General features: G+C 39.0%; 2 protein-coding genes and 2 long non-coding RNA genes across 5 annotated transcripts in view; 2 read left to right on the top strand and 2 right to left on the bottom strand.

Moving 5' to 3' along the window:
* Positions 1 to 27,109, bottom strand: part of LOC135710410 (SPRY domain-containing SOCS box protein 3) — a 36,353-nt gene that overhangs the window by 3,111 nt on the left and 6,133 nt on the right. Inside the window, exons 1-2 of one of the 2 annotated variants that reach the window (XM_065232982.1) lie at positions 23,053 to 23,070; positions 22,234 to 22,594 (exon numbers count right to left, since the gene is read on the bottom strand). In XM_065232982.1, coding sequence (XP_065089054.1) covers positions 22,234 to 22,578 — 345 coding nt within the window. In that variant the 5' untranslated portion in view covers positions 22,579 to 22,594; positions 23,053 to 23,070. Of the gene's footprint in view, positions 1 to 22,233; positions 22,595 to 23,052; positions 23,071 to 27,109 lie in introns of those variants that run through there. The other variant, XM_065232981.1, reaches the window with a different exon arrangement.
* LOC135710419 (uncharacterized) lies at positions 4,975 to 5,750 on the bottom strand. The gene is made up of 2 exons (XR_010518417.1): positions 5,141 to 5,750; positions 4,975 to 5,068 (listed from the first exon to the last, which is right to left on the bottom strand). It is a non-coding gene; the product is annotated as an uncharacterized LOC135710419 (long non-coding RNA).
* On the top strand, positions 10,068 to 10,561 carry LOC135710420 (uncharacterized). The gene is made up of 2 exons (XR_010518418.1): positions 10,068 to 10,161; positions 10,231 to 10,561. It is a non-coding gene; the product is annotated as an uncharacterized LOC135710420 (long non-coding RNA).
* LOC135710405 (uncharacterized) overlaps positions 23,060 to 27,109 on the top strand; it is a 183,169-nt gene continuing 179,119 nt past the window's right edge. The window contains exon 1 of the mRNA XM_065232974.1: positions 23,060 to 23,066. Within this exon, the coding sequence (XP_065089046.1) occupies positions 23,060 to 23,066 (7 nt within the window). The remainder of the gene's footprint in view (positions 23,067 to 27,109) is intronic.

Below are 27,109 nucleotides of genomic sequence, written 5' to 3'. Positions count from 1 at the left end.
CACAGCCTAAATAACTTGAGCACAGAATCGTTCCTTGTGGTGTTTGTCGTATTAGATGCTAGATAAAAAACTTCTTTTATCGATATGTGTGCTGAAAATACCTGGGCCAAGTGGATTCAAGGAGAAAGTCGATGAAGAGAATCTTGTCAGTGTTACTTAGGACCTAATGCAATGTTTAACTTGAATTAATCATTTCGTTCGACCATTTTCCACAGAGATGGCGCTGTTCCGCTGGTAGGCAGTGATAAAAATTCCCATATAGAAATTGAGAGAAGTGGGAATAATTCGCTTTCGGTGCATATTCAGTTCAAAAACAGTGAACGACAAACTAAAGAAATTAGCAAGAGACTTTGTCGTTCACTTTTTTCCCGGAAATTATTGTTAAACAAGCTACAACTTTAAAAAAACGATTTTTTCCCATACAGTTTTACCTGCGTTACTACCAGTCCCCAGAGAGCTAACAAATTTGAGAGAGAAAATTTGCTCTCACGACCTCAATCTCTCAACATGCCATGTATTTTGATGACACTCGATTTGTCATTTCCCTTTCACAGATTACAAAATAGAGTACCTGACACTACAAAACATGTCTGGTACCTCTATATACGCATTTACTTTAACATTTGAAGTCCCTCCTTTTTTACATATTCTCCGCATAGATACTTTCTGCCCGGCCCCATTCTTAAAAATTGGCGGGAAATTCTGTGAGGGGTGAGCTATTTTGTGTGCAGAATGTGTAAAACAGGAGGGGCTTCGAATATTAATCTAAATGGATATATAGAGGTACCAGAAATGTTTTGCACTGCAGTCTCCTCTGTGAACAATTAACGGAAAACAGATTGTGTGCAGTTTCCGATACATGTCACTGCAAATAACAGCAGTGACATCTGATGGAACATGAATGCAGAAGCTTAACAAAATGATTAATTGTTTCGCTTAGCTGTAAACAGAAAATCGATGAAGAGAATCGAACATTACAAGTAGGCCCTTTTGAACACTCACTGTTGAATTTCAGAACCTAGCACTGAAAAAAAAACTCGACGGTACCTCTATTTATGCTAAGAGATAAGCATTGCAAGTCCCTCCTTCTTGAAGAATTATGCAAAACAAAATGGGGTTGTATAAACCGTTCTACAGCATAATTTTCCAAGTAGGAGGGACTTTCATAGCTAATCTAAACGCATAAATAGAGGTACCGTCTGATAATTTCAGTGCTTGGTTCAGAAAACTGTAATCTGTGTAGGAAAATCCTTTTTATCACCACAGAAACACCCCGTTCCCGTTTTCTAATGCAAAATAATAAATGTGCGTTCACAAAACGCACGAAATCTTAAAAAACCATATTAAGATTTTTTTTTAATTCAACCAATAGATTGAAGATGTACTGAGAATTAAATGGAGGAATTTTAAGCTAAAATGTTGTGATCGCGAAATATTGACTTTCGATACCGAAATTTCGCATAAATGTCCAACCCATTTTGTGTGCTGTGTGCTGCTGTCTTTCAGTGTTGCCCAATGATTAGGGAGCTTTCATAAATAACGTAGGAGTTGAGGGAGGAGAGGGGTGTCAGAAGTTGGGACCGGGCATGTATTAGGTGTATTGCAAAACACGCTCCGAGGGGGAAGGGGGGTTAGTTGGTCAAAATATACGTAATTTATGGATGGCCCTAATTTTACTCCCAAGGCTGTGTCGCAATGGGTGAGTTTAATTTAACTCGTGGTTAAAAGTGACAGATGAGTTATCGAATAACCCTGCTATACTAGCGTGGTTATTTCGGACCGACTAGAAGTTAAATTTTGCTAACCGTGGCTGAGTTCTGTTTGAAAACTGATCAATTTCCGGCATTTTCGAACATTGCAAATAACTTATACTCAAAACATTTCACACGTTTGATCGAAGTGTTTAAACACTAGATTTTTTAAATGCAGAATCACATTTACTTTAAGTGTATTTCACCTTGGTTCAATGTGTTATACACGTTACTTTATAGTGTTTCAAACTTTGAAATGTTGAAATTTTTTCACTGTCTATTCAAGTGTATTGCACATTGAATCACGCTACTGTTCAAAACAGATGGATTTAAAGTGTTTTGCATTTCAATACGATGTGAATTGCTTGCTCAGAAAGGTAAACATCGAAAACAAGAGTTGTGACTTTTTCCTATCAACCCGCCTCATATATGAGAACAACCGTGGCACAATGAGATCGAACGAAGACTCTGGCAGCAGCACACCCCAACAGTTCATGATCGAATCCAAAATCAGACCCATTAAAAAGATATTTGAAAGCTCTGGCCTCTGGCAGTTTTGTTTATATATTTGTCGATTCATTTTTAGAGTCGGTAAAGTAGAAGTCGATAAAGTAGAATATTGTAGAATATTGAACTATGGTGTGCAAAGCTATTGATATCACCATATGAGGCACATAGAATCCAAGTGTGTCACAATTCAAATCCATAGTGTTCAGGCATGGTTCATAGCATAAGATTCACACATGAAATGGATGTTTTTCACAATATGCGCAAAATTAAGTGTGAGACACATGATGATGGCGTGTGGAATTTTTTGAGTGTATGAAATGTCACGTTAAACCACGAGTTGAATTTAACTCGGCAATTGGTACACAGCCCAAGAAGTATTTTTCGATTACTTTTTCGAAGGAACGTATCAGCTTTTGTAAACAATGCATTTGATCGTCGATTTGGCGTAACTGGTAGCTCGCCCACGCATGCTAATACTACCATCAGATAGGGGAAAATTTCCCAACCTGTTAGCGGTGTTAGTATGTGGGGCGAGCTATTAGTTATGCCAAACCGACGATAAAATGCGTTATTTACAAAATCTGATATGTCCTTCCGAAAAGTAATCGAGATTTGTAGTTATCATTCAGGCAAGGAGCACTTGCGCCATTGAGGCGACGCCGCTACCAGCAGCCAATGATCTCGACGGCCTTTAAACCTCGAAGAAACATTTGGAATAATGGAATGTAACCACCGCCCAAGAGAATTATTTGTCAAATCGTTTTGCCAACTTAAAAGAGAACTCTGACGTACGAATGGGAAAAAATCATCATGTGAAACTCTTCTATCATAAATCTCGCCTTGTTAGCCCACCTTTGAGAGAGAGTCTGCGTTCTCATTGCCTGGGATTGAGCAATGTGAGGGGACCCATACAAAGGTAATCATATATGATCTTTCCACCAGCAAACTCATCTGCTCCTTTACCTTATGGGATGTTTTGTGCTGGATCAATTCCGATTATCAGCGCTACACTGGCACGAATGGCGACACGTATCAAGCAAGCTAAACGTAGCTGACGACGGCATAAAGTGGGACGTACATTCTGATCTATCCTTTGAGAGCAGGTGGTTCAACGGATAACCGAAGACAAGTGGCCACAATCAGCAATCAGGAACGAATCCACAGACGCCGAGCTCCTAACAAGTCTTTCAGTCCACTGCACTCTCCCAAAACCAATCATCTGCATCACTGATTACTCCAGCTGGGAACGATTGAAAAATGTTGTCGCACGTGTGTTACGATTAACAGCACTGCCGCTCCAAGCAACGGAATTAGCCGAATTAAACGGGACCGCTAATTGAAAACGAACTCTATACAGCTAAAGCATACCTGATTCGCCTCACGCAAGAAGGTTATCCTGAAAAACTTTCCATGCTTCGGAACACCTCAACAACAAACAGCGGTACTTCCAAGATCTAGTTCGCTGTATAAGTTGACACCGTGGCTGGACGAACCTGGCATGAGAACGCGTATCGCAGTGTACCAATACGCCACTGAAGACGCGAAGAAACCCATCATCCTACCACACAAGCACCACATCACTACTACTAATAATATCACACCACCACAATAAATACCACTGGCAGTCACCAAAACCACGAAACAGTGATAAACGAACTGCTGCAGAAATATCAAAGCGGCCGCATACGCTCGTGCTTCAACCAAGCATATAGAAATTGTCAAAGATGTCAGATCGAACATGCGGAGCCAAATCCTCCAATCATGGCAGACCTACCTCCTGGTCGTCTAGGAGCATTCTCACGCCCGTTCACGCTCGCCGGAGCATCGACCCAATTGATGTCATCGTTGGCAAAAGGGTCGAAAAACGCAAGGGAATGCTAGCCACATACTTGACCGATTGACATCCGTTCGGGCGATACATATTGAAGTAGTCAGTGTTCAGCGATCGTCTGTTTACTCGACATCAACCATTGTGTGGTCCACCTCAAAATTCAACATTAGCAGTTCTTTCGGTCGATGCGTCGTCGACTTTGAAAAGCAACCGTTTCGTGATGAGTGTGTGAGTGATGACCACGTTTCGCGTCCATTGCTACAATGGAAGCGCTCTGACCCCCTTGGGTATACTGCCATACTGGAAGCGGATCCTATTATGAAGCAGGAGGCTTATTGGATAGCGGAAGATAAAGTGTTTGTTGTGCTGTACTTTTTGACTACAGTTTTACGATATTTTGAATAATGAACAAGAATCCTCGACTCTGTAAAGTTAATTCGATTGAGCATTATCAAATAAATTAACTAACAAAAAAAAAATGTTGAAGTAGTTCACTCGATAAACACTGGCTCCTGCATCATGGCAATCCGCAATTTCGATCCAGGAATGTAACGGACGACGATCGGACCATCGTTACTAGGCGCAGAGCTAGCAGTTTTAGGGAAAAGCGTAGGGCAGCTAGGGCTTTGATAATTGACAATAAACCACACTTGTGTTCCAACCGTTCCAGAGTGTAGATCACGTATAGTTGTTTGAAAACCTACCGAACCTCGATGAGTTTGTAATTTGTATATTGTATTTTTTATACGTTTTATACGTTTACTTAACTTTGTACATATAAGATAAACTATCTATAATCAGCAATCCGATGGCTCAAATCCACACATTTGTTTCAACTGCGAAAATAGGAACCCTGGTGGACATCTTTGTGCGTGCATGATCCCTCCTACACAGGTATAGTACTTGTTGCAATCGAATGGTTCATTCGGAGGAACACGGATGAATATTCCATCAGGAAGTCCTGCACACCATTGGTCTGTGAAAGAAATTTCCAAGAAATGTAGTGAATGTGATTCAGCCGACTTTTTAAGAACATTTGTCTACGTACTTTGATCCACTGGATTGCACGTACTCTCACATTGTTGGTTCCTTTGACTGAAAAATTCACCTGGCGGACAGAACCATTCATGGTCCGTACCGTGCTGACAGGCGTAGAATCGTTCGCAGACCTCAGGCTCATGCCATTTGATGAGCATTCCTCCAATCAGTCCATCGCAATAGTACGCTGTAGTTGAACCGATGATGACCGTCGCGGTCAAGATTACGAACAAAGTTAAATTATAAAATCTACTCATTTTTTTACGAATTGCGTCCTTTCTCTTTGACTATAATTATTCGAATGATTTCAAGTGGATCAGCAGACGGTTTGTTAAACGAAGAAATATTTTGCGAACTATCTAGAAAAGGCGCTTTAGATAACATTTGCTGTATCGATATCTTTGTTTTTAAGTGAAATAATCAATTGGGGGGCTTTGAGGAGGATTAAGTCAATGTCGCTAGTAAAACATTGATCAAAAGTTTCAATTAACACTGACGCACTGATATGCAGATATCAGGGTGGTTCAAGAAATCGATTTTACGCAATCGTGTCCAACTTGGACAATTTTGATTAAAATTATCAAAGTTGATATTTTTGCATTCTAGCTTTTCGTTACACCAGTTTTGATCTGAGAAATTCTATGATCTGCAAGTTATTCAGATTTATTCTGTACTACACAAAAACTTCAGTAGATGCCCAGCAGCCTTGCTCCGAGCAAACATGTTTGGAAATAAGGTGTACATATGACCTTTTGGGAATTGAGAGGCCAAGAGTGCTACTCAGAGCTACTGGATTCATCGTAGAGAAACATTAACTATCATCTTTAAAGGCTTGAAACTTACATTATTATAGGTGTAACGAACAAGGCTTTCAAGGCCTAGTATTCAAATTCAGTGTTTACATGTCAATTTTTAGCGTACACTACAGGGGAAAGTGGGGCAATATGGCCAATGGGGCAATCTGGCCACCCACTTAAAAAACAACTTATTAAACATATTTTACAAAAAATCTGTTGCAGGCTTCAACTTCAACTATCCATTTTATTTAAGCCTATAACAAAATACTTTTCTCTAGAGCAAATATTCGAATTTTGTTAGAATACCTCAAAGTGTCAAAACTGTAATAAATTTTCTGAATCAGAAAATAAGGTTTATAAGCAGTTCTTATAACTTATCGTTGATATTCCTTCAACAGCTTTACAAATGGTCATTGGTTTCTTATATGACGCAATTTTTTTCTACTTCTAAATAACCATTAAAGATTTTCTTAACAAATATTACTCAAGTTCATTCGGGGCAATATGACCACCACTGATATTTCAACTAAATGCTTAAATTTTGCATTATTCCTTTCATAAATATGACTGAAATCACGTTTTGAAGCATCTGCTTTGATAAAAAAAAAAACAATAATTCACAAGACTGAAGAAATATAGCCCTAAATAGGCAGTACTTCTTAAATTTAATTTATTCTACAGAAAATAATTGCTTGGTTCACTCATTTTAAAAGTAAAGTTTCAAACTTAAATAGCTTCGGAGTTTCTTATGTTCTTGAACTGGTATGTTCAAAAACAATTTTCCAATCTCATAGACACATTAAGAGATGAGGGGGGCTAACTATACAAATAACTTCGGTGTTTCTGATCTCGTCAAGTTGGAATGTTCAGATGTATTCAAAAACATGTGCTCCATTTAATAGGGGTAGTTAGACATGGGGTGGGGGTGAGGGGGCTTACTGTATGCTTTCCAGTCCTCACTTATATCAATGAAAGTAAAGATAAAGACTAAAATAACTTCGAAGTTTCCCATTTCTCGAGTTGTTCGGATGGGTTATTCAACAACATTTGCTTAATCACATAAGAGCAGTTGTAAAGCGAGTACTACCATTCTCTTCCCTGCTCTTTTTTGTCCAATATACAATGTCAGATATATTCACATAAATGTCATTGGATTGTAATGATTATATTTAGCGCATATTATTTTTTTTATGATTTCTCAAGGTACTCTTTGCGATGATGTTCCATCCCTTGAAGCAAATATTGCTGTTGAACTAGGTCTCGGGTGAATTTCTTGATAAGTCAGAAATTAGTTTCACACCTCATTCAGCCATATCGTTGACAACCATCAAGGAAGCAACTCGTTGTATCGAATTGAAATAATCTGTCTCATTACTCTACTCGTTTGCCGGTTTTTGCGTGAAGCCGGTCGAAATTTCGAAAAGGAATCAGCACTGTTAATAGTGACGTTTGGCTTGGGAACCCAACTGAAACTTAGCCCACTTAAAGTTAGTCCAACAAGCGAAGTCCGACTATACCTGTGTCCTAGACGAAACTGGTGAAGACAGTTTTCGTTTTCTCTTGTTTTTGGTTCATGACGTACGACTACTTCTGTGTTTTCTATATGCGGGTGGCCCGAATGGCAGTTTAATATTTTAAATAAAAGCTTTGTAGAGAAATTTAAAATTTTCCAGCTGCTAATAATTCAAACAACATCTCCTCACTAACAAATGAACGGACAAGTGGATATTAAATATTTACACTACAATAATTTTCGTTTTTAAACTGCATATAGTAAGATCCCCCCCCCCCCCCGATCTCTAACAACGCTTATGAGATTGAGCAAATGTTTTTGAATAATTCATCCTGAACATACCAAATCGATAAGATAAGAAACTTCGAATTTATTTCAGTTTGAAACTATTTATATGAGTAAGGGGACGATTTTTTTCTATGAAAATCAAGCACGATTTTGATTTTTGGAGGGATTTGATTTTTTCATATTTTCCCAACACTGATCACACTGTTGAACACCGCCTACATGGTTCACTCCCAAATTCTATGCCGCCTTTTTGTCACCATTTACAAGAGAGTTCGTGTGGCAATGCCAGGTGGGATTCATGGGTGACCAGATTTTCGCAGTTCTACAGGTTCTGAAGAAATTCCGGAAATACAATGTGCCCACGTATCAAATCGGCATACGACACAATCGATCGAGATCAGCTATGGCAGTTCACGAACGAATACGGATTTCCGCATAAACTGACGCGATCGATAAAGGCAACGATGCATCGAGTGGTTATGTGCGTTGTTCGAGTATCGGGGACACTCTCGAGTCCATTTGAATCTCGAGGGGTCTACGGCAAGGTGATGGATTTTCGTGTCTACTATTTAACTTCGCTTTGGAAGGTGTGATAAGAAGAGCGGGGATAGGCACGAGTGGCACGATCTTCACACTTAATTTTATCTGCCAAATCTCGGCATTTTTGCTGAAATTTTCCCAGTCGAGCTTCCAGCTTTTTATTTTGCTGAAATTTCAGGAAAAGTGACGTTTGGATGCTGATTCTCGGAAACTGCTTCTTCTAATCGCAGCAAACAAACGTAATGCTTGATGAGTTCTCAGTATAATGTATTGACGAACACTCGACTGTGCAAATCTCGGCAAAATATTGCCAAGATGGGACAATCAAAACTGAGTGTGTTCAGCAGAGTTGCAACCTATCACAATCACGATTGTCGAACAGCTGACGGTAGTAACTTCGTACATCCCAATCAATGTGCTTGTTGATGCTCTCTCCATGACCATCCATCAAGTTGACGCAAGAAGTAAAAAGCAACTGATGAATGTCGTCTTCGGCGGTGATCCATCACCGATCTGGTCATTCATGACAATTACGACAGTCATATGATCTCGTTTTGAAGCAGTTGCTGCGTTGCTTGCTTATGTGAGTGTGTTAGTGCGTGAGCCCAATGGCTTCCGTTTAATTTTGCCAGCTTTGTTTGTAACTCACACAGTTGCTTTTCATCATCCGCAGCAAATGTTACGTTTTTCCTGTGAGCAGCGACTATTTGGTAATAGTTGTTTGCCATGGTTCTGGAAGCGATAGTCGGTTGGTGCATTGACGAGTGTCGCGTGAGTGTCACGAAGTTTTGCATCACTGATCTTCAGGAAGCCAATCCAGTTTTTAACTTTGCTGTGTGACATCATGGCACGTGTAGAGTTTAGAGAAGTGAGTTATCCGTGATCCATTTTTGTGCGAAGCTGAGCGCTGAGTAACCTACGTTTTTAGAAATGTCTTCAGATTGACGGTGACGAAATCGAGCTGGTCGACGAGTTCGTGTATTTGGGCTCACTGGTGACCGTCGATAATGATACCATCAGAAGAATTCAAATACAAAGAAGGAATCGTGCCTGTTTTGAACTCCGGAGGACGCTCCGGTCGAATAAAAATCGTTGCCGCACGAAGTTGACTATCTGCAAGACGCTGGTTAGACCGGTGCACAGTGGTTAAACATTCCATTTTCCCGCTCTTTATTAATAGCACCAGGAATGGCGGCTTTAGAGTGATGTTGTCTTCAACAAAGTGGATGGGTATGACTTTGCTTCAATTTTTGAAAATATTTATTTTATCTTGCAAAATTATTTTTTTCACAATGTCGAGATAGAAGTTGGATTCCTTGGGCAAACTTAATATTTAAACCGTTAAAGCGACCAAAACGACAGCAGTCTGAATAATAATTATTGGCTACATCACAACATCAAATTTAGTTTTCAATTTGCTCTCAGCCTTTGCCTGGGAAGCTAGCCCTAATATCGTAATATTAGTTATAAATATTTAGTCTGAGCGTGGCATAAGACTAGGATGAAAAGAACAAAAAGTGTCGGGTCAGTATGAATGCCATTTACAAACAAATGAGCATTTTTGTGGGAACAACTTTGGAATTGATTGTGTTGTGCGGAGCAAATAGGATAGTTGGGACCGCCCTAATATGCACACTTTAATTAAAAAACGATAGAGATCAGCGATACACGTGAATCTCATTTAAATTCTCTTTATCAAAAACTTATCTTATCGATTCACCGAAAAGTTGTGAAACCAGATAGACATAATCTACATTCTGATATTGCCTTAAAGGTTTGTTTTTTTTTCTCCAGAATTGCGCATTCAAATGAAACATTTCTCAAGATTTATACCGCAAATCACTTACGTTAGTTAGTCTTATTTTGAGCATTGTTCATGCAACATGGCGAAAGGTATACGTTTGAATTAATTTAATTTCATACTCTGTCGGATCCCCACTAATGCTTACAACCAATTCACAGTTTTAATTTTAGTGATATCCATCACTCTACTGCTACAAGCAGTGGCAGCATTTTTCTGCGATGGAATTCCGGGTGGATTAAAGCTCCGTTTCCCGATCGCAGGCATTTGTGATGAATACATAGCATGCCATCACAATATGGAACACGAGTGGAAGTGTCCTCGAGGTCGCTTCTTCAGCCAACGGCAACAAAAATGTGTCGATGCGTGCGATCCATCCGAAGCGTTGAATTTGTGTGCTGGTTTGATCAATGGGATATTGTTGCGGCCTCCATTGACGGAATTTCCATTTAGCTGTAGGCGCCACTACGAGTGTGTGAGCGGAATGACGATTTCCAGAGAGTGTCCCACGGGCACTTACTTTTCCCAGGTGAATCAAGGTTGTGGATCTGTTCGGGAGGACCTTTGCATCCCTGATTAGATATTCCAGCAAATTTGAAGTTCAATTGTGTATAGATAATGTAAATCAGCTGTATAAAATAAATTAAACTGTTCAAAATTATATAAAAAATAAATATTTTTGTCCATAATACAGGACCCTTTAAATCATGTCACGAATGCCTTGTCCGCACACTTAGAAATTATCGCCGACTTCGGTATTTTTTTTACCAAAATCTCAACAGCCATTTGTTTTAAAGCTGCTATAAAACGAAAACTCCACTAAACCTGATCATTTGAATAAAGTTGTAAATTCTTTAAAATTAAGGTCAAATTTTTACCGAACGTTCAGCTGTTGAGATTTCGGTATACGATTTGACCTCTAGTGTGAGAGCACTTATGATAGTAAAATATCTGTTCAGTCATGATGTTTTTTATTTAAGATGAGTTGACTTATTGATATGAAGATGGCCAGTAGCTCCTATCCCAACCTCCCCGCGGTGCGTGCTGGGGTACGAGTAACTACAGGGAAGTTCGGGTAACCAACCCTGGTTGTACCTTGATCGTATGCTAACAGGAAAGAGGGGAGCTCATCTCTTCGGATGGAGTGACTTTTACAACACGAGCATCTATTCTCTTTGTTTTGGGTAGCTCATATCAGCATCATCGTCCTCCTATCCTATCAGCGTGGGACTCTAAAGCTGGGTTTGGACGAGACAAGTCAATTGATCAAGTAATTTGAATTCAACTGACTTGAACGCGAATTGAACGTGTAAACCATGCCATTCAACTGACTTGATCAACTCACTTGAATTGAAAAAAAGTTGAACCATGCTCAAATTTTCAAGCCAATTGAATTCAACCAAGTTGATAATTTGTCTTGCCTAGTCTAAACCCAGCTTAAACACGATGGTTCTCCTAGACTAGACTTTAGGCTAGAAATTATTCAGACAGGGAGCCGTGGCAGGCGTAAGAAGCCGCTCAACAAACAACAAGTGGCAAAAAAAATAGAAATTAAATACAATTGGCAAAGTCCTACACACTAAAAAACAAAATCCTCGGTGAAATATACTGCCGTAACAGTTCAGTGTCCCGGCCCATGTATATTTGAATGGGTGCGATATCCTACGCAGGTGTGGAAGCTGCCTTCCTGCACATGCGATTGCCGTCAATGGATGGCAATCGATGTCCGTCAGTGATTGGCACTAGATTGCGGAAGAGAGACCGACGTTAAATAAAGGAAAGAATTTCTTCTTTTATTTTCAGTAAACTGAAAATATGCCGAAGTTTCGTTGAACACAGAGTTGATAATAGAAGAGTTACGCAGAATGAAATCAAAATCTACCTATCGAGCATAGTAGACAAACTGACTCTGTTGAGTGGAAAGTATTGTTTGCACAAATCAGGATAATAAAGGAATCTTGCACAACCCAGGTGAAGTCATCCGAGGTGTAAATAAAAACAAAGGTTGCCAAAAAATGCCCATAGAGATAACCCAAGTAACAATTTAACAACCTTTTGGCTTTTACTCTGATTTATTGTGGTTTCATAACGGCAATAAGCAATCTTTTAAGTTTAAATACAGCATTTAACAGTGAAAAACAGTTAGTTAGTTAGTTAATTTAAAGAACGTATCAATCATTTCAAGATTTCGCGACCGCACCGAACAAATTATATACTACATAAGCTCAAAAGCGTTTGACAAGCTCTACCGAATTGCGTATCACTTCTGCGTAAGCTCCGTAGGCGTAGGTGCGTTGAATCCGACAGTCGGCAAAGGTTTAACCTGTACCAACACCGCTTAAGGAACGACCTCGAGTCAGTAAAACCGTTTAGAGCTTAACATCTAAATTACGTAAGATATGAAAATCGCGCAAATTGTGAACGCCACGCGAAACAAACGTAGAGAAAAAAAACAGCTTATTATCACTTAAAGAGTGCCACCAAAATAAATGTAATAGCCTATGTTGGCAAGTTGATTAATTTTGGTTTCCTCCTTAAATATTCTACTTATTTTACTGTTGAGCTTTGTTTCAATTTAGTTATTTTACCGCACGTATCAATCATTTCAAAATTTCACGACCGTACCGAACAAATTCTATACTACAGAAGCTCAAAAAAACTTTTGGTGAGCTCTACCGCATTGCGAATCACTTCTGCGTAACCTCCGTAGACATAGACGCGTTGAATCCGACAGCCGCGAAAAGTTAAACATGCATCAATACCAAATAAGGAAAGATCGATTTTACGTATGGTTTAGTTCATCGATTAACATTGACTGCTGTTCAAAAATGTAAGTACTTGAACACTAAGAAATAAGTTAACTCAAATGCTTTAATTGCATATATAAGAGATTTCGCGTATTGAGAGAATAATATAGTAATCGAGTACAACAAACTCAGGGGAATACAATACCTCCAAAAGTTTAAAAGCTATTAATTGTCACATACCTCTACTTTTACTTATATTTTGGAGGCGAACCAGCCCAAGGCTGAAAGCCTCCTTAATAAAGCTAAATAATAATAATACTTTTACTTATTTCCTGAAGTATTCCTCTCCTTGTTAATCTGCTTAATGCTATTGGTCTGCCTGCGTTTTCTTTTTAAAGTTCAAGACTAAATAAGAAGATTTATTCTACAACTTTAAAGGTTAGTTGCCTCCCTAAGCGGACCCCCCGCATCCTAATTCTTTTGTTAATCTACTTAATGTCATTAGACTTTCTGAAGTTTCTTATTTAAGTTCATTTGATGATTTTGATATCTCATTAGCCTAATTTAATAAATTATTAAAAGCTCTAATTCACCTAATCAATCATAACCCATGCTTTATCAAGTACCTGCACTTGTGCTTGTAATCTAAAATTAAACGTGTTTCAAGTACTTTCGATTAAAGCCTATACCTATTTATTATACCTTAGTTCGACCCAGGTGACACCTTCATGTGACTAAAATGCTTCATTTTGAAGTTAGTTTCCTAGCTGATTTTTAAATTATATAGGGTATATGCTCCAACTATGCTCACACGCTTCCACTATGTCGCACCACACAAATACGTATGGGTACGTCACAATAGAAGCACGCCACAGTGGAAATCCCGAGCCATAGTTCAAACACTTATCCCAAATCAAAATGAAGCACATATAAGATTAGTTACAATACCATGTACAAAAATGATGTTTAACATTGTTTCCTGAGTAATACTTCAATGAAAACAACAATGAAAACTTGTCACGCAAATAGAAGGAGCACCGTTGGTCACTTTCTGAAATATTTCAATAGTAAAATTCCCTTGCAAATGCAAATAAATCTATCTGCGTAAAAATAAATAAAATAAGAGTGATTTGCGGCAAAACCCGCCAGTATCACACCCGACGTCAGTGCCTATACGTAAGCGTACTACGACGCGGCTCTCAATTAAAGGAGTAACAAGTGTGATACTATCACTGGTAGACTAGATCTTTGGTTCTCTCATGCAGTGGTTTATCAGAGAGGGGAAGCTTAGTAATCCCCATTGCCTGCCCATGACGCCATTCTATCGCGGCATGAGCCAGCAACGCCGACCATAAACGAACCGTCTCCAACACTCCACTAAAGGGTGTCCACGATGAAATTGCCACACTATGAAATTGCTCTAACTTTTTAACCGTTGGGTAAAATTTAATGAAAATTTGGGTGGATTTAGTTCATAGTGCATTATTTACATCCTGCAAGTTTTAAAGTCCTGTGATCAAAACTCGCGGAAATGGAGTCGAAAGAACAGCTCGTGCGTGATAAAATCTTGCGCATTCATCACGAGAACAAGGATCTCTCGCATCGTTCCATCGCTAAAACGTTGAGAATCGCGAATTCCACGGTGTCACGAGTGATTAAGCGGTTCGAGGAACGGTTGACCACCGATCGGAAGCCCAGAAGTGATGGAAACAGTATTCCGTACAACACCAAAAATCACAACCGCGTAGTTGGGGCCTTCAACCGAAATCCGAACGCCTCCGTTAGGGATGTGGCTAAGAAGCTGCACCTAAGCCGAAGTTTTGTCCAGAAGGCCAAAACTAAGGCTGGGCTTCGAACGTTCAAGGTACAAAAGGCCCCTAATCGCGACGAGAAGCAGAACAAGTCCGCCAAAACCCGTGCCAGGAAGTTGTACCTCAACATGCTGACGAAAGTTGAATGCTGCATCATGGACGACGAAACATATGTGAAGGCCGACTTCAAACAGATCCCCGGCAACCTGTTTTTCACGGCCAAGGATAAGTTCAGCGTTCCGGAGCATGTCCGCACTCAGAAGATGTCCAAATTTGCGAAGAAATTCCTGGTTTGGCAAGCCATCTGCACGTGCGGGAAGCGGAGTGCACCTTTCGTGACTCAGGACACGATGAACGGACAGGTGTACATAAAAGAGTGCCTCCAGAAGCGGTTGCTTCCTCTCCTGAAGGCCCACAACGTCCCAACAATCTTCTGGCCGGATTTGGCCTCATGCCACTACTCCAAGGACGTGCTGAAGTGGTATGCGGACAATAAGGTCAATTTCGTGCCGAAAATGTTCAACCCTCCCAACACTCCGGAGCTCCGCCCCATCGAGAAGTACTGGGCGATTATGAAGCAGCACCTTCTTAAACGACCTAAGGTAGTGAAGACAGTCGAGGAACTGAAGAAAGTATGGGTTTACATGCAAAAAACGGTTGATTCACAGGTTGTGCAGAATCTTATGGCCGGGGTTAAGGCCAAGGTGCGGGCATTTGCGTATGGACTGTAAATAAAATACGAGTAAAATGAAGTTTAATAGTTATTTCTCAATCCCTGAAAATTTGATGGCAATCGGATGAAAACTCGAATTTTGCGAATCAATTTTGTGTGTGGCAATTTCATCGTGGACACCCTTTATAAAGCATGAAATTAACCCGCCCACCAACAGCAAGGTGCAAAAACTAGCCAAGGGGAGGGAAAGGCAAATAGCACAAGTATTGGTACTTAATGGCTTTTATTGTACTTTTAATAAGGATTTAAAATGGTTCTCATAATGCATTCGTCATATAACCTTGTTGCAGCAACTCAATCTTAAAGTGCCTTGAAAACATGTCCTTCAAAACCTTCTCCAGGGTGGGCCAACTAGAATGAGGTTTTTCTGGATGTAATAAAGGCAAAGCTATCTTGACCAGGGTTTTATGAATGTTGTTTTAAAGAAGCCTTGAAGTACTTCATAAAACGTTAAATGTTACTTGGGTAGTGACGTTTAACGTACGTACACTAGCGGATGTATCGCCACGCAAAAATCTAAGTGTGTACGTGATGAAAAACCCGTGAGAAACCTACGATTGGAAACTCGGAACATGGAGTCGCAAGTCGCTTAGCTTCCCGCTTTGTGATAGGTTAATCTATGACCAGTTCTAATCTCGAAACTTTGAAGTCACAGCGCTGCTGGGTGGTATGGAAAAGCGGCCATCAAACGACTACCTTCTACTGCGGTGATGTGGCACTCCCAACGAGCTTTATTCATAGCTTGGCGGATAGAATCTCGGGAACCAATTGAGTTGTTTAATCGAATGAATACTTTCTTAATCAATAACAAATCAAAATTGGATCTTAGTTCGTCATATTTACGTGCATATTCTGTGTATGACCTCTTCTGTTTTCTTTGTTCAAGCGTTGAAAGTTAATGATTTTTTGGTGGTGAAAATTAACATAAAATCATACAAATCTGATGTAATTAATATGTTGGGTAATATTGTTGCACTAAATCCTGCTAATTAAAGATTAAAAACAGGTTCGATCATAATTTTCAAAATCGAAACGATAGCCCTAACCATAAACGAACAATAACCCAAATAGTCGAACTTTTCCACAAATAGTTTGGACGATACCCCAGACACGTCGTTCGACAAAATAGCCATAACAAATTCATTAAGGATTAGGGTTCTATGTATCGTTATAGGAATGTTATTTCTCCATACATTTCAACCAATATTCCCATATAAATTTTAATTCAAGAGTGCCAGCTCGTGTTGCATCCAAACGAGCTGAAATTTTCAAAGAGTGGTTTTCTCACCTAATGGCACAAATCTGGGGGTTGGCCCGTTGGAAAAAAATATAAAAAATAGTTTTCCAGTTATAGTGGTGTACCTATAGTTGCGGTATAGGGGTTGTGCCAGAATAGTGATGAAAACTCGAATACAATTATTTGTCATCGGTAGCATATTTGCATTTTTCAAAACTAAAATTAGCCCAAAAATTAAGGGAAAATAATGAATTTTACTCAAGATTTTCACCCCTTTGCACCTATAGTTGCGGTAGTGTCATAGAGGTAACTCTAAGACTAGAAGGTCCCGGAATAACGTGCTCAACTTTTTGGCTCAGCTCTGGTACTCTCTTCGGTCCCAAGCTAATCGATTCACCCCTCGAAACATAGGAAAAACCAATAACCCCTCATTTTACCTGTCAAACTTTCATAGCGAATCAAAACAAACATTGCGTAGTACTAGAATTTCGACTAGAATGGGATATGTTAATCGTTTGCTTGGGACCAATAGGCTAGTCAAGTAGTGAGCCAATTTAAAATCGTTAGTTTCGTATTGATTGTTGGTAGTGTTCCTATGATAGTGGACTCCATAAGAAACCATGGCATCCTACTATTATAAGAACCAAGGTTAAACACTGCCACAACTACTGGAACAGTGTTCCTATTAATGGAAGACGAGTTTTCTAAAAAGTAGAAGGGTCTGTGCCTAGAAGCATGAACGGAAGCTTGACGTAGGACCGCTAGTGGACGGAATAAATGTGAAGAGCATTTAGTTCTTTTAATTGATCAATTATCTATTATCTCAGCTCTTTCCGTTTTTGAATTGAAGGCGTACCACATTTGTAGTAATCTTTTTCAAAAAGAAAGTTGATTAAGAGAATCAATCAAAATCACTTGCACCCCTGCTTCCAAGTTTGGTTACAAGATTACAACTCTGGAGAGCATTTTGTGTGGTCGTTGGGGGCTTGAGGTTCTGAATATGGACAAACAAGCACAGATAAATTCTATTCCAACTCTTTACTGATGTAAGCTTGATGGCCCTGAAAAGGGCCGTTTTATTGAAGAAGACATCCATGGCGTGTTTAGTGTAGGTGACAGCATCAAGGACCTCATTTTCCAGGAACACATTCAGCACACCTCATAGATCAGACCGGAGATACGTTTGACACCCCCACAGCGAGCCAGACGACCGATGGCGGTTATCTCGAAGAACTTTGCGATGACGCTTGGCACCTCCTTTACCAGACCTTTTCCTCCTTTGCCACGACCAGTTGCTTGTTGGGTGTGAAGGAGTGGACTAGCCACCACCTTCCTACTGATGCTATTGCTGTTCACCACGCCGTCTGAAGCTAAAATTACATCAGCGCTCTTTTAAATCTTTTCAGGTTAAAGCAGAATTATGTGCAACCAAGTGGTATAAAAGCCGCCAGGCGAGCCAGCCGACGGATGGTGGTTATCTCGAAGAATTTGCGTTTGGTTCTGAATATGGCGATGAGTGTGCAAAATGTTACGCATTTCCATCCTCCCTATTCGCACGCGCCCGAGGATCGGAGGCGAATGCCACTTCGACTTGTTTCGTCTACTTACTACTATCTGACGACTGTGCTGGGGAAGCAGCATATGCATGTAGGTAATTGGTGGATTTGTTAGTTAATTCGACGCTTTGGACAATGCTGGACATTTACCAGTTTTTCAATAGTTTCTTGTTGAAAATCAACATTCGGAAGCATTGGGGCAGCTGAGTTATTAACGTTCAAAATCTTTCTTAATTTGTTACATGTTCCATTTTTGGTTTTCACAAAGTGTAACCCTGATATAGAAATCAAAGACGTAGTCCTACGTCAAAATGTATACAAGTTAATAACAAAGTAATATTTTTCTAGAAAAATAGAGATTGTAGGCTATAGATTGTCGTCTAAAAATTGTAGGTACATCGTTTATTTATTTTCAATAAACTCTCTTAGTTCCTCCACTACCCACCCTACTGTAAAAAAATCTTAGTGTGCACCCATATCGCCAATTGGATTGTCGAGATTAGGCAAAAGAATCTAAGTGTGTAGGCAATCATAAATAAAAAACAATATGTTGAGTATCTAATTGTAACTGAAATCAAATATAGTATATTAAAAATATGATCCACTCTTTTGCTTTCTAGTTCTTTGCGATGAGAGCGCTTCTGAGATGGCTAAAACTGTATTTGTTTGTCTTCATAATTTCTGCATATCATTTCAGACTAATATTCATGTAATATACAAAATGTAATTAATGAAAATATTTGGGTTATTTAGGGGTATTGAGGATACTGCATATTCGCAATATGCATCCCTAATAAAAATAACCATTAAAGAGAGCTTAACGACGTGTTCGGGGTATCACCCAAACCATTTGTGAGATAGTTTACCCATTCGGGATATAGATCGTTTATGGTATTTGTTTATTAGGGATGTCAAATGGAACCAAAATCCAAAATTTCATCAACTTTGGATGGATGCGGGGGGTCCGCTTAGGGAGGCAACTAGCCTTTAAAGCAACTGGCAACTAGCCTTTTCATACATTGTCTGTATATTTTGATGGTGTGTGTGTGTGTGTGTGTGTACAATCTAACCCCCACTGTCCGGCAGTGTTATTATGGAAGAAAACTGCTTTTTATTACCCTTAAATTAAAGCAGGTTTAGTCCGGGAGTTAGAAGGTGTTAGCTCTATTGCAGCTCCAGTGACCCATTTCAGAATGCCTGGTAATTCACGACCACTCTGAGGTCACTTTTACTTACAATAAGCCCCGCATGTTCACTCTACCTTTATCAAATGGATAATGGTATCATAAACACACTTCCAGATTCAAAAAATATTATTTCCAAATCTGGCACGTATATAGTTTTGAAATTTGTTCTGTATTAAATCGATTTGAATGGACATTTCTTATCAATTTTGTTTCGAATACCTCTTGATTTATCTGCTGGCAGCACTTACTGGCCCTTACCGGTGACCAACTCATCTGCCCGCAAATGCAACAACGCCTAAATCTCAAAGCTCTCCGAACGTCCCCTCGAAAATGCAATCGAGATATGTATAAGAACAATCTCCAACTGGAACGTACTCACCAAATCAATACATCCGGGAGAAAATTCCCGATGCTTATTTTTCTCTCGCAAACCCGTCGTCGTCAAACGGCAAAAAAGGGAACTCGGTGAGCAATTTTGTGACACGGAATTTTCACTGACCATAAACCGCGAATTCACGAATTTCACCACCCCCAACTGCGAAACACGTTCAGAAGCACTTTTGGTACAATTTCGATCAATTTCTTTGGAAAACACAACCAAAAAAGTTATAAGCGAGCCAACATCAACACCGAATGTGCCGAGCTCTTTCACGCACCTTGCAGCGCGTAAATCTTGTCTGTATATGTTGATGGTTGCTTTAAAATATCAATTTGGTATATATGTGAAAGGATGAATCAGTGAGAGGTGGATTTTCGGTTTCTTTACATTTTGCGTCACAAATCTAGTACTATGTGTCATTTTCTCAAAACCCCCAATAACCAAACTCTTCAATCCCTTCCTTTTCCCATGGCGTTCAAGTGGTCCGCATAGACTATTCAGCCATTACCCTTCCTTTATCCTCGGCTTTGGATTGACTTGTGCTTCCATTGCCCCACCAAATGCTGCAAAATGAAAATAAATGCTATATTCACACTCCTTGGTGATTTTTACTGACCTTTTTCAACGGTAGATGGAGCAAGAAACACAATTTTTTGGGTCGCCATTACAATGTATCGAAAAACATGAATGGTTAATATGATGTTACATCATTGATGTATTTACAGAAATGTTCTACGTTTGATTAACGACTAGTATGTAAAATCTCAACATGATGATAAATTTCTTCTGGTGCTATGCTTACCGAAACGTAAGGGGAAGTTTACTGCCGTTATACACATAAGATTCCCACGGTACATAAGGATTGCATAGAACATGGGACAGTTATGTGTATAACGGCAGTTTACCGCTCCGAAAAAATAATTACGTTTTGATTCTTCTAAAAAGATTGGAAAATAAAATTTTTGGTAGTCATCATGGCATAAAGTTGGACTCAATAAACTAAAAAACTATAACGGACAGCCTTATGGGGTTGTACGTAATGACGACGTAGGACTACGTGGTCTTATATAATAAATCTTATTTGTTAGCTGCAGCAGAAGCTTGTGTTTTGTGTATGAATAGGAACTTGAGCGGGGTTCTCTCTGTTTATAATCTTTAGTATGATGCGCTTGACATAGATGGCGACTCACGAAGAGCTACTGAATCCGATCAATAGTGGTGCGGCTTATTCCTCCATCTATGGATGCGCAAGTGAGCTGCAGCTTGCTACTTGCAGGCAGCCTTTCGTTGTGTACTGGAGGAACAATGTTCAACGCCACGCACCGAAGGCACTGCTGCCGACAACCGGACACCGCCGTTGAGGCCAGCGTTGATAGCTAGCTGCTTGCGGGGAGCCTTTCGTTGTGTACTGGAGAACACCACCACTCACCACGCGGTGAATGAATTAACACCGTTTGGTAAGACCGGATGGAATTCAACGTTGAAACCTGTGTTAGGGAAATCGATTCCCGCAGGCAATCGGTGAAAATGTTAATTATCATAGCAACAGTTGCACATTCATGCAATTTTCAATAGTGACATTTTAAAAAATGATAAAGTCTTAAAATAAGCAGATGCGTAGAAATATTTCTGATCGATTGGTGATAAAATTATTGAAATTGGTCCAGGGGTAGCTAAGTTATTAACGTTCAAAATCTTTCATAATTTTGTTACATGTTCCATTTTCGGTTTTCACAAAGTGTACCCCCATATAGAAATCACAGACGTTGTCCTACGTCAAAATATCGACCTTTCGGTTTTGATAAGGGTCCAGTTTTTTTTCCATGATGAGATAGAAAAAAAAATATGTTTACATGGAATTTTTTTCTGAAATCTAAGGAAAAACAAACTGATTTTATTGGATATTTGATATTTTTTTCCTAATATTTTGCTAAACATAAAAACGTTTCAAATTTGGGAAAATTAAGTTATTTTTTTCCCTTGATTTGTTTTTCGTCGATCTTGTTTTCCGTGCTGAGCACCAATGCTACCGACACCAGGGATGGACCCTCCCTATCGACCAACCAACTCATGAACCGGGGACCAACGGCTTTACTTCCCGAAGAAAGGCGTGATCAGAGATGTTATGCCTCAGAACATCCCGGCGACGCCGACTGGGATTGAACCCAGGCCTGCTGAGGTGAGAGGTAATCACGCTTACCACTACATCACCGGCGCCGCTCATAAAATTAAGGTGATACTCTAAGGAAGCCTTAGCGTGAAACTTTAAAGGCACAAATGTCAGCCTCCACAAAACATACAAATTTGAAATTGCTACTCCTTGTTTGCTGTGCTACTACAAACAGAGAGTAGCAATTTCAAATTTGTATGTTTTGTGGAAGCTGACATTTGTGCCTTTGAAGTTTCACGCTAAGGCTTCCTTAGAGTATCACCTTAAGACATTATGCAGGATGATTTTTTCCTTATAAATAGCACACGAAAACGATAATTTTAATTTACAATAAATCTACTCACGATATCCGTTCCGGCTAGCTGGCTGAGTATCTTGATTTCCCAGTAATGGTGCATTCCGTGCTGCAAGGGTTGAGTTCCCCGTATAACTGAAGTACCTTGGCTGTATACGGGGTGGAACACGATTTCCGTTCCATTGGTGATCTTCGTTTCGGGATGTCCGCAGTCAACATCCCAGGTCCAGTCAAACCGCGTTGAGGTATCCTCGCCACATCGGCAGCGCTCAACCTTGTTGGCCGTAAGTCGTGACCGTGTCACGGCAGGATATTCACAGTTGCAGAATGGCACGGAACGATTTTCGCTGCTCCTCAGCAGCATGTTGTATGTTGCACGGCGGTTGAGAGACATGTTGCATCAAATATTCCTGCAATGTATGTACATAGATATTATACATGTTTGTATCGTGATCTTTACTGCGTCGATGCGAAATATATAGGGATCCACGTGAATTTACATTATCAGAATAAAAAAAAAACGTTATTTATAATTATAACACATATAAAAGTGAATGAATTAAAACGCTGCTGATGTGTGACATTTACGGAATGTTCGAATTTTCTTTTGTTTGTAAAAGAAAGATCAAAGCTACTAGATTTATACGGAACCCTAATTGTTTGCCGATACACATGTTTATGCAATGCTGCGAGTGCGGTGAAAGAATAAAGAGAAGAGAGTGCATCTAATTAACATAAACGAAGTTTCTCGAAGTTTGAAACGCACATTGACCGATCGAATAATACATTGATTAAAAATGGATTTTAGTTGATCGAAACTATCGAAATCAAGTTTCGATAGAGTAATCTTTTATTTAACACGTTTTACCTTGATCATGAAAAGTATATACCTTAAACACAATCCGGAGGAGATTTTTTTCACTTTCACCATAAAGATAAACAGATTTCTACAATGTTTCTGTATACCGTCGATATCGTGCGTAATAATGCCAAAAATTCAAGTGTAGTTTATTTCACCAGCAGTACAAAATCACTCGAATAAGAAATAAGAATATTACTTGCGTGGTATTTATTCCAAAACAGAACACGGTTTGAGAGGCTCTCCTAGCAGTGGAAAAGTACTGCTATGTTGGTCGGTCTTCAGTACACTAATACTTCTCCAAAGTTCATGTTGCGCATCGTATGTCGTAACATAGAGAGGCTCAAAATTGAAGACAGCGCATGCAGTTCAATTCTTTTGCTTTGGTTATTATCGGTACAGTTGAAAACTGGAAAACCCCACAAGCGTCAATCGATTTTACTCTTGTTCTGTACGTTAACATAGTGTCGGACATAGTACGCTGTATTCGCATAATGATGCACCGTAATGCGCACTATGACCGATGTTATGTATAACGTACAGCGTGTGGGCGTGGGGTTTTCCGGTGTCCAACTTGACCGACAATATCTATTATAGTTCGCAAACAAGCTACTCCTACAAAGCTTATGTACAGTGAAGGTTTTTCAAAGCGCATAGCTCTTCACTGGTATTTCGCTATCATATAATTTCCTCTGATCGTAGTAGAGATAGTTATGCTACATCTATGCTCGTTACATGAAACATATCCATGGCTCGTTGTTGCAAGCAACCTACCTATGGTAAACTGCGCTAGTAGTAGTGGGATATCCTATGGTAAAGAAATGAGCGAGGAATGGAATGTTCCGTTTCTGCTTTGATCGGCTCGTTCGTAACATCACTACCATGCACGGCAAATTTTAGCGCCATGCTTAAAAACGTGGGTAGATGGAACTCTTCCCATAGGGTAAGTGACCCAATAGTGGAGCAACTTATTTGTTTTATTTAAACAGGGTGGCCAGAGACGATGTTTAATAAGAGACGCGCGAAGACTGAAGCCAAAAGTTCCAATCGAACCGTCAAACGCGGTTTCAATTGAGCAATGTAAATAAACATGAGCGCTTCACGGGGAAAGCTTGAGGAGTATTGCGATGGCGGTTGATATTTAACAACCTTTAACCAACCAACTAATTATAAATTAGTTTGCGTATGAAAAGTGCAATTGGATACTATTTGACTTTTGAAATACAAATAAAAAACAAGTAAAATCTGTTGAGATTTTTTTTTATTTAGATCAATTTCAAATAGTAATTTTTTTTAAATTACTAAGCCGCTGATCGACTGCCATGTCATGACTGTGTCATGTTTTAAGCACTGGTTTTGCGTGGCATTTTTGACCTATTGTGGACCGTACACGATTGCTTTTATTGACAATAATCGTATTGTCAATACATTTTATATTGACGTCAATACATCGGTATTGACAATATTTCTGTATTCACATCATCAATATTATTGTCAATACTTGTAAGTATTGACAATATTTCTTACCGTGTGGGGTTCGCTTATCATCTATAGTTTTATGTGAACATCGTGACAGTCTTCAGAAATAGTGATTTGCAATAGCATCATCAAGGTAGCAAACTGGGCTGGAATATTATTGTTATTCTGCTGTATTCTCGTTATGTCCTCACGAAATATGCACTCCAGTGCAACGAAAAACATATACACCGGCCCTGTAACGATGATCAAGGCGTTTCCGGTGTAATCTGTCAAGATAGTGAATTTAGCGAAAGACTTCAAAAAAGGGATTTCTCGATTACTTTTTTCAAGGGACGTATCTGCTTTTGTAAACAATGCATTTAATCGTCGGTTTAGCCTCAACAAACATTGAATGTTTAATAAGAGCTTATTCAGGCTAAAGAATGGCTTATTCACTCACGCATACTAACACCACTATCAGTTAGCGATGGTAGTGCTAGCATGCGTGAGCGAGCTATCAGCTAAGCCAAATCGACGAGTAAATGCATTGTTTTCAAAAGCAGATACGTCCATTCGGAAAAGAAATAGAGATTTCATTCATACAGGGTAGGAAGCATGAATCGTAGATTGCATAATTTTACGCAACGCTCTGTAAAATATTCTCTTCAATGCACACAGAAAAAAAGTTGTTGAATGTTACATCCAAACAGCTGCATGTATTTCATACATCAGCTTGAATTACGTTGGTCGATATTACATTTATTTCTGCTGTGTAGTATATTTGGTTTCTCTCAGTGTTGTCAAAAATTTATTATTCAAATAATCATATGAATACCGATACTACCGAAATGATTAAAAATATATTCGCTCAAATTGAAAGTCACTCGAAGTAAACACAAAACTGCGGGTTGCCAAACCTTGCAGACAAAATAACATTGTTGGCCGTGCAACCAGATTTACTTTTATTCTCTCTTATAAAACATCGTCTCTGAGGGTGACTGGTACTCCCGAAACAGGGTGATAGCCCTAATAAAAAATAACCATAAACGAACGATAACCCAAATAATTGAACTTTTCCACTAATGGTTTGGAAGATACCCAGAACACGTCGTTAAGCAAAATAACCATGACAATTTTATTAGGGAGAGGACCTCAAACCAAATAAAAAATTGTTCTACACTATACCTCAATTCTTGATATTTTGGTTTTAATTGGAAGTTGTATTTCGGCAGCAGTCTTACATAGCAAAAAATTATTTTTAATATTACATCCAAGAGGATGCACTTCAATCATGTCGAAAATCTCATGTAATTTTTATGGCCACAAAAATAAACAAATGCAGTAAAAGCAGCGTAATGTTAGTTCATGCGCTGTATTGATGATGATTTTGTCCTTTTTGGCAAGTAATATTATACCATATTTTTGACACGATTGAAGTGCATCCACTTTGATGTAATATCAAAATTAATTTTTTGCTGTGTGGAGAAAAGCGCTGATTACTGTTTTAAGGGAGTGATTAAACAGTAATCCATGTTGGTTTTAACATTTGTGACCCTACGAAACCACTTTGCGATCTAAAACAAAATGTCAAAATCAGCTGGAAGCATACACTATTCGCTAGTCTTTTGAGCAAAGTTGTAGATAATGCAAATTTTAGCAACTTTGCTGAAGATACCAACTTCGTATACTAAATATATGATGTGATAATTTCCGTTTTTTTGATTTTTTTTTATTCATGAATGTTTACGAGGGGAGGGAGGGCTTTGGAATATCCAAAAATGAGTCTACGTCATTAACGAACAGCCATGGGTACCAAAATTGGAGATCGCTGTCACTAGCGAACATGTTTCCTTTAAATAGTACAAGTGGCCCAAGGTTAATAAGGATTTTCTCTATTGCAGTACGCAAGGTCGGAACAATTTGTTTTCTTCTTTTAATTATCTATTTTTTAAGCAAAAGTGGACTCAAAACAATAGTTACAATGTTTTGCTTACATGCTATGTATTATTTATATTTTCTTTTATTCGAGTTTTGATTTGTCCTCTACACATAGTGATGCCAATGATTTGGCAATGAAGATTATTCTGGCGCATCATTCGATTGATGGAGTCATTTTTTGCATAATTTGTCCCAACATTCTTTGGGTCATCATGGGAGATTCCAATAAAAACATTGAACATTGTATAAAATGAAAAAATCGGAAGCCATTTATTATAAATTATTTTATTTCGGAATTATACTTGACAGTCGCCCTTGATTTGTTTTTTCAAAAACATATTTGTTCCGCCCTAATAAGCAGTAATTAAACAAAAATCCATTGAATTGTGCACGTGAAAACGGTTTGTGGAAAACATAAAGTTTGAGAAAAAAAAATAGATATGCCTAATTTTGCGATAAGTTTTAGTCTAATTTTTCAACAAACATGAACAACTCCCATTTTGAAAATCCATCGTCATCGTAGAACCATTTTTTGCGTCAAACAATAATGCAATTTTCTCATGATTCCGAACATATAGAAATGTTTTCCATGAACATTTCATCAATAAACAGTTGGTAAAACTTTTATCAGTAATGTACACAATTTCAAGTCAGAAAATTAGTTCGCCTT

Source organism: Ochlerotatus camptorhynchus, unplaced genomic scaffold (assembly GCF_037179485.1).
Source record: "Ochlerotatus camptorhynchus isolate MF236.1 unplaced genomic scaffold, CSIRO-AGI_Acam_v1.1 ptg000380l, whole genome shotgun sequence".
In the NCBI taxonomy this organism is placed as follows: domain Eukaryota; kingdom Metazoa; phylum Arthropoda; class Insecta; order Diptera; family Culicidae; genus Ochlerotatus; species Ochlerotatus camptorhynchus.
The sequence above is the reverse complement of the archived record's forward strand: the minus strand, read 5'-3'. Positions and strand labels throughout refer to the sequence as shown.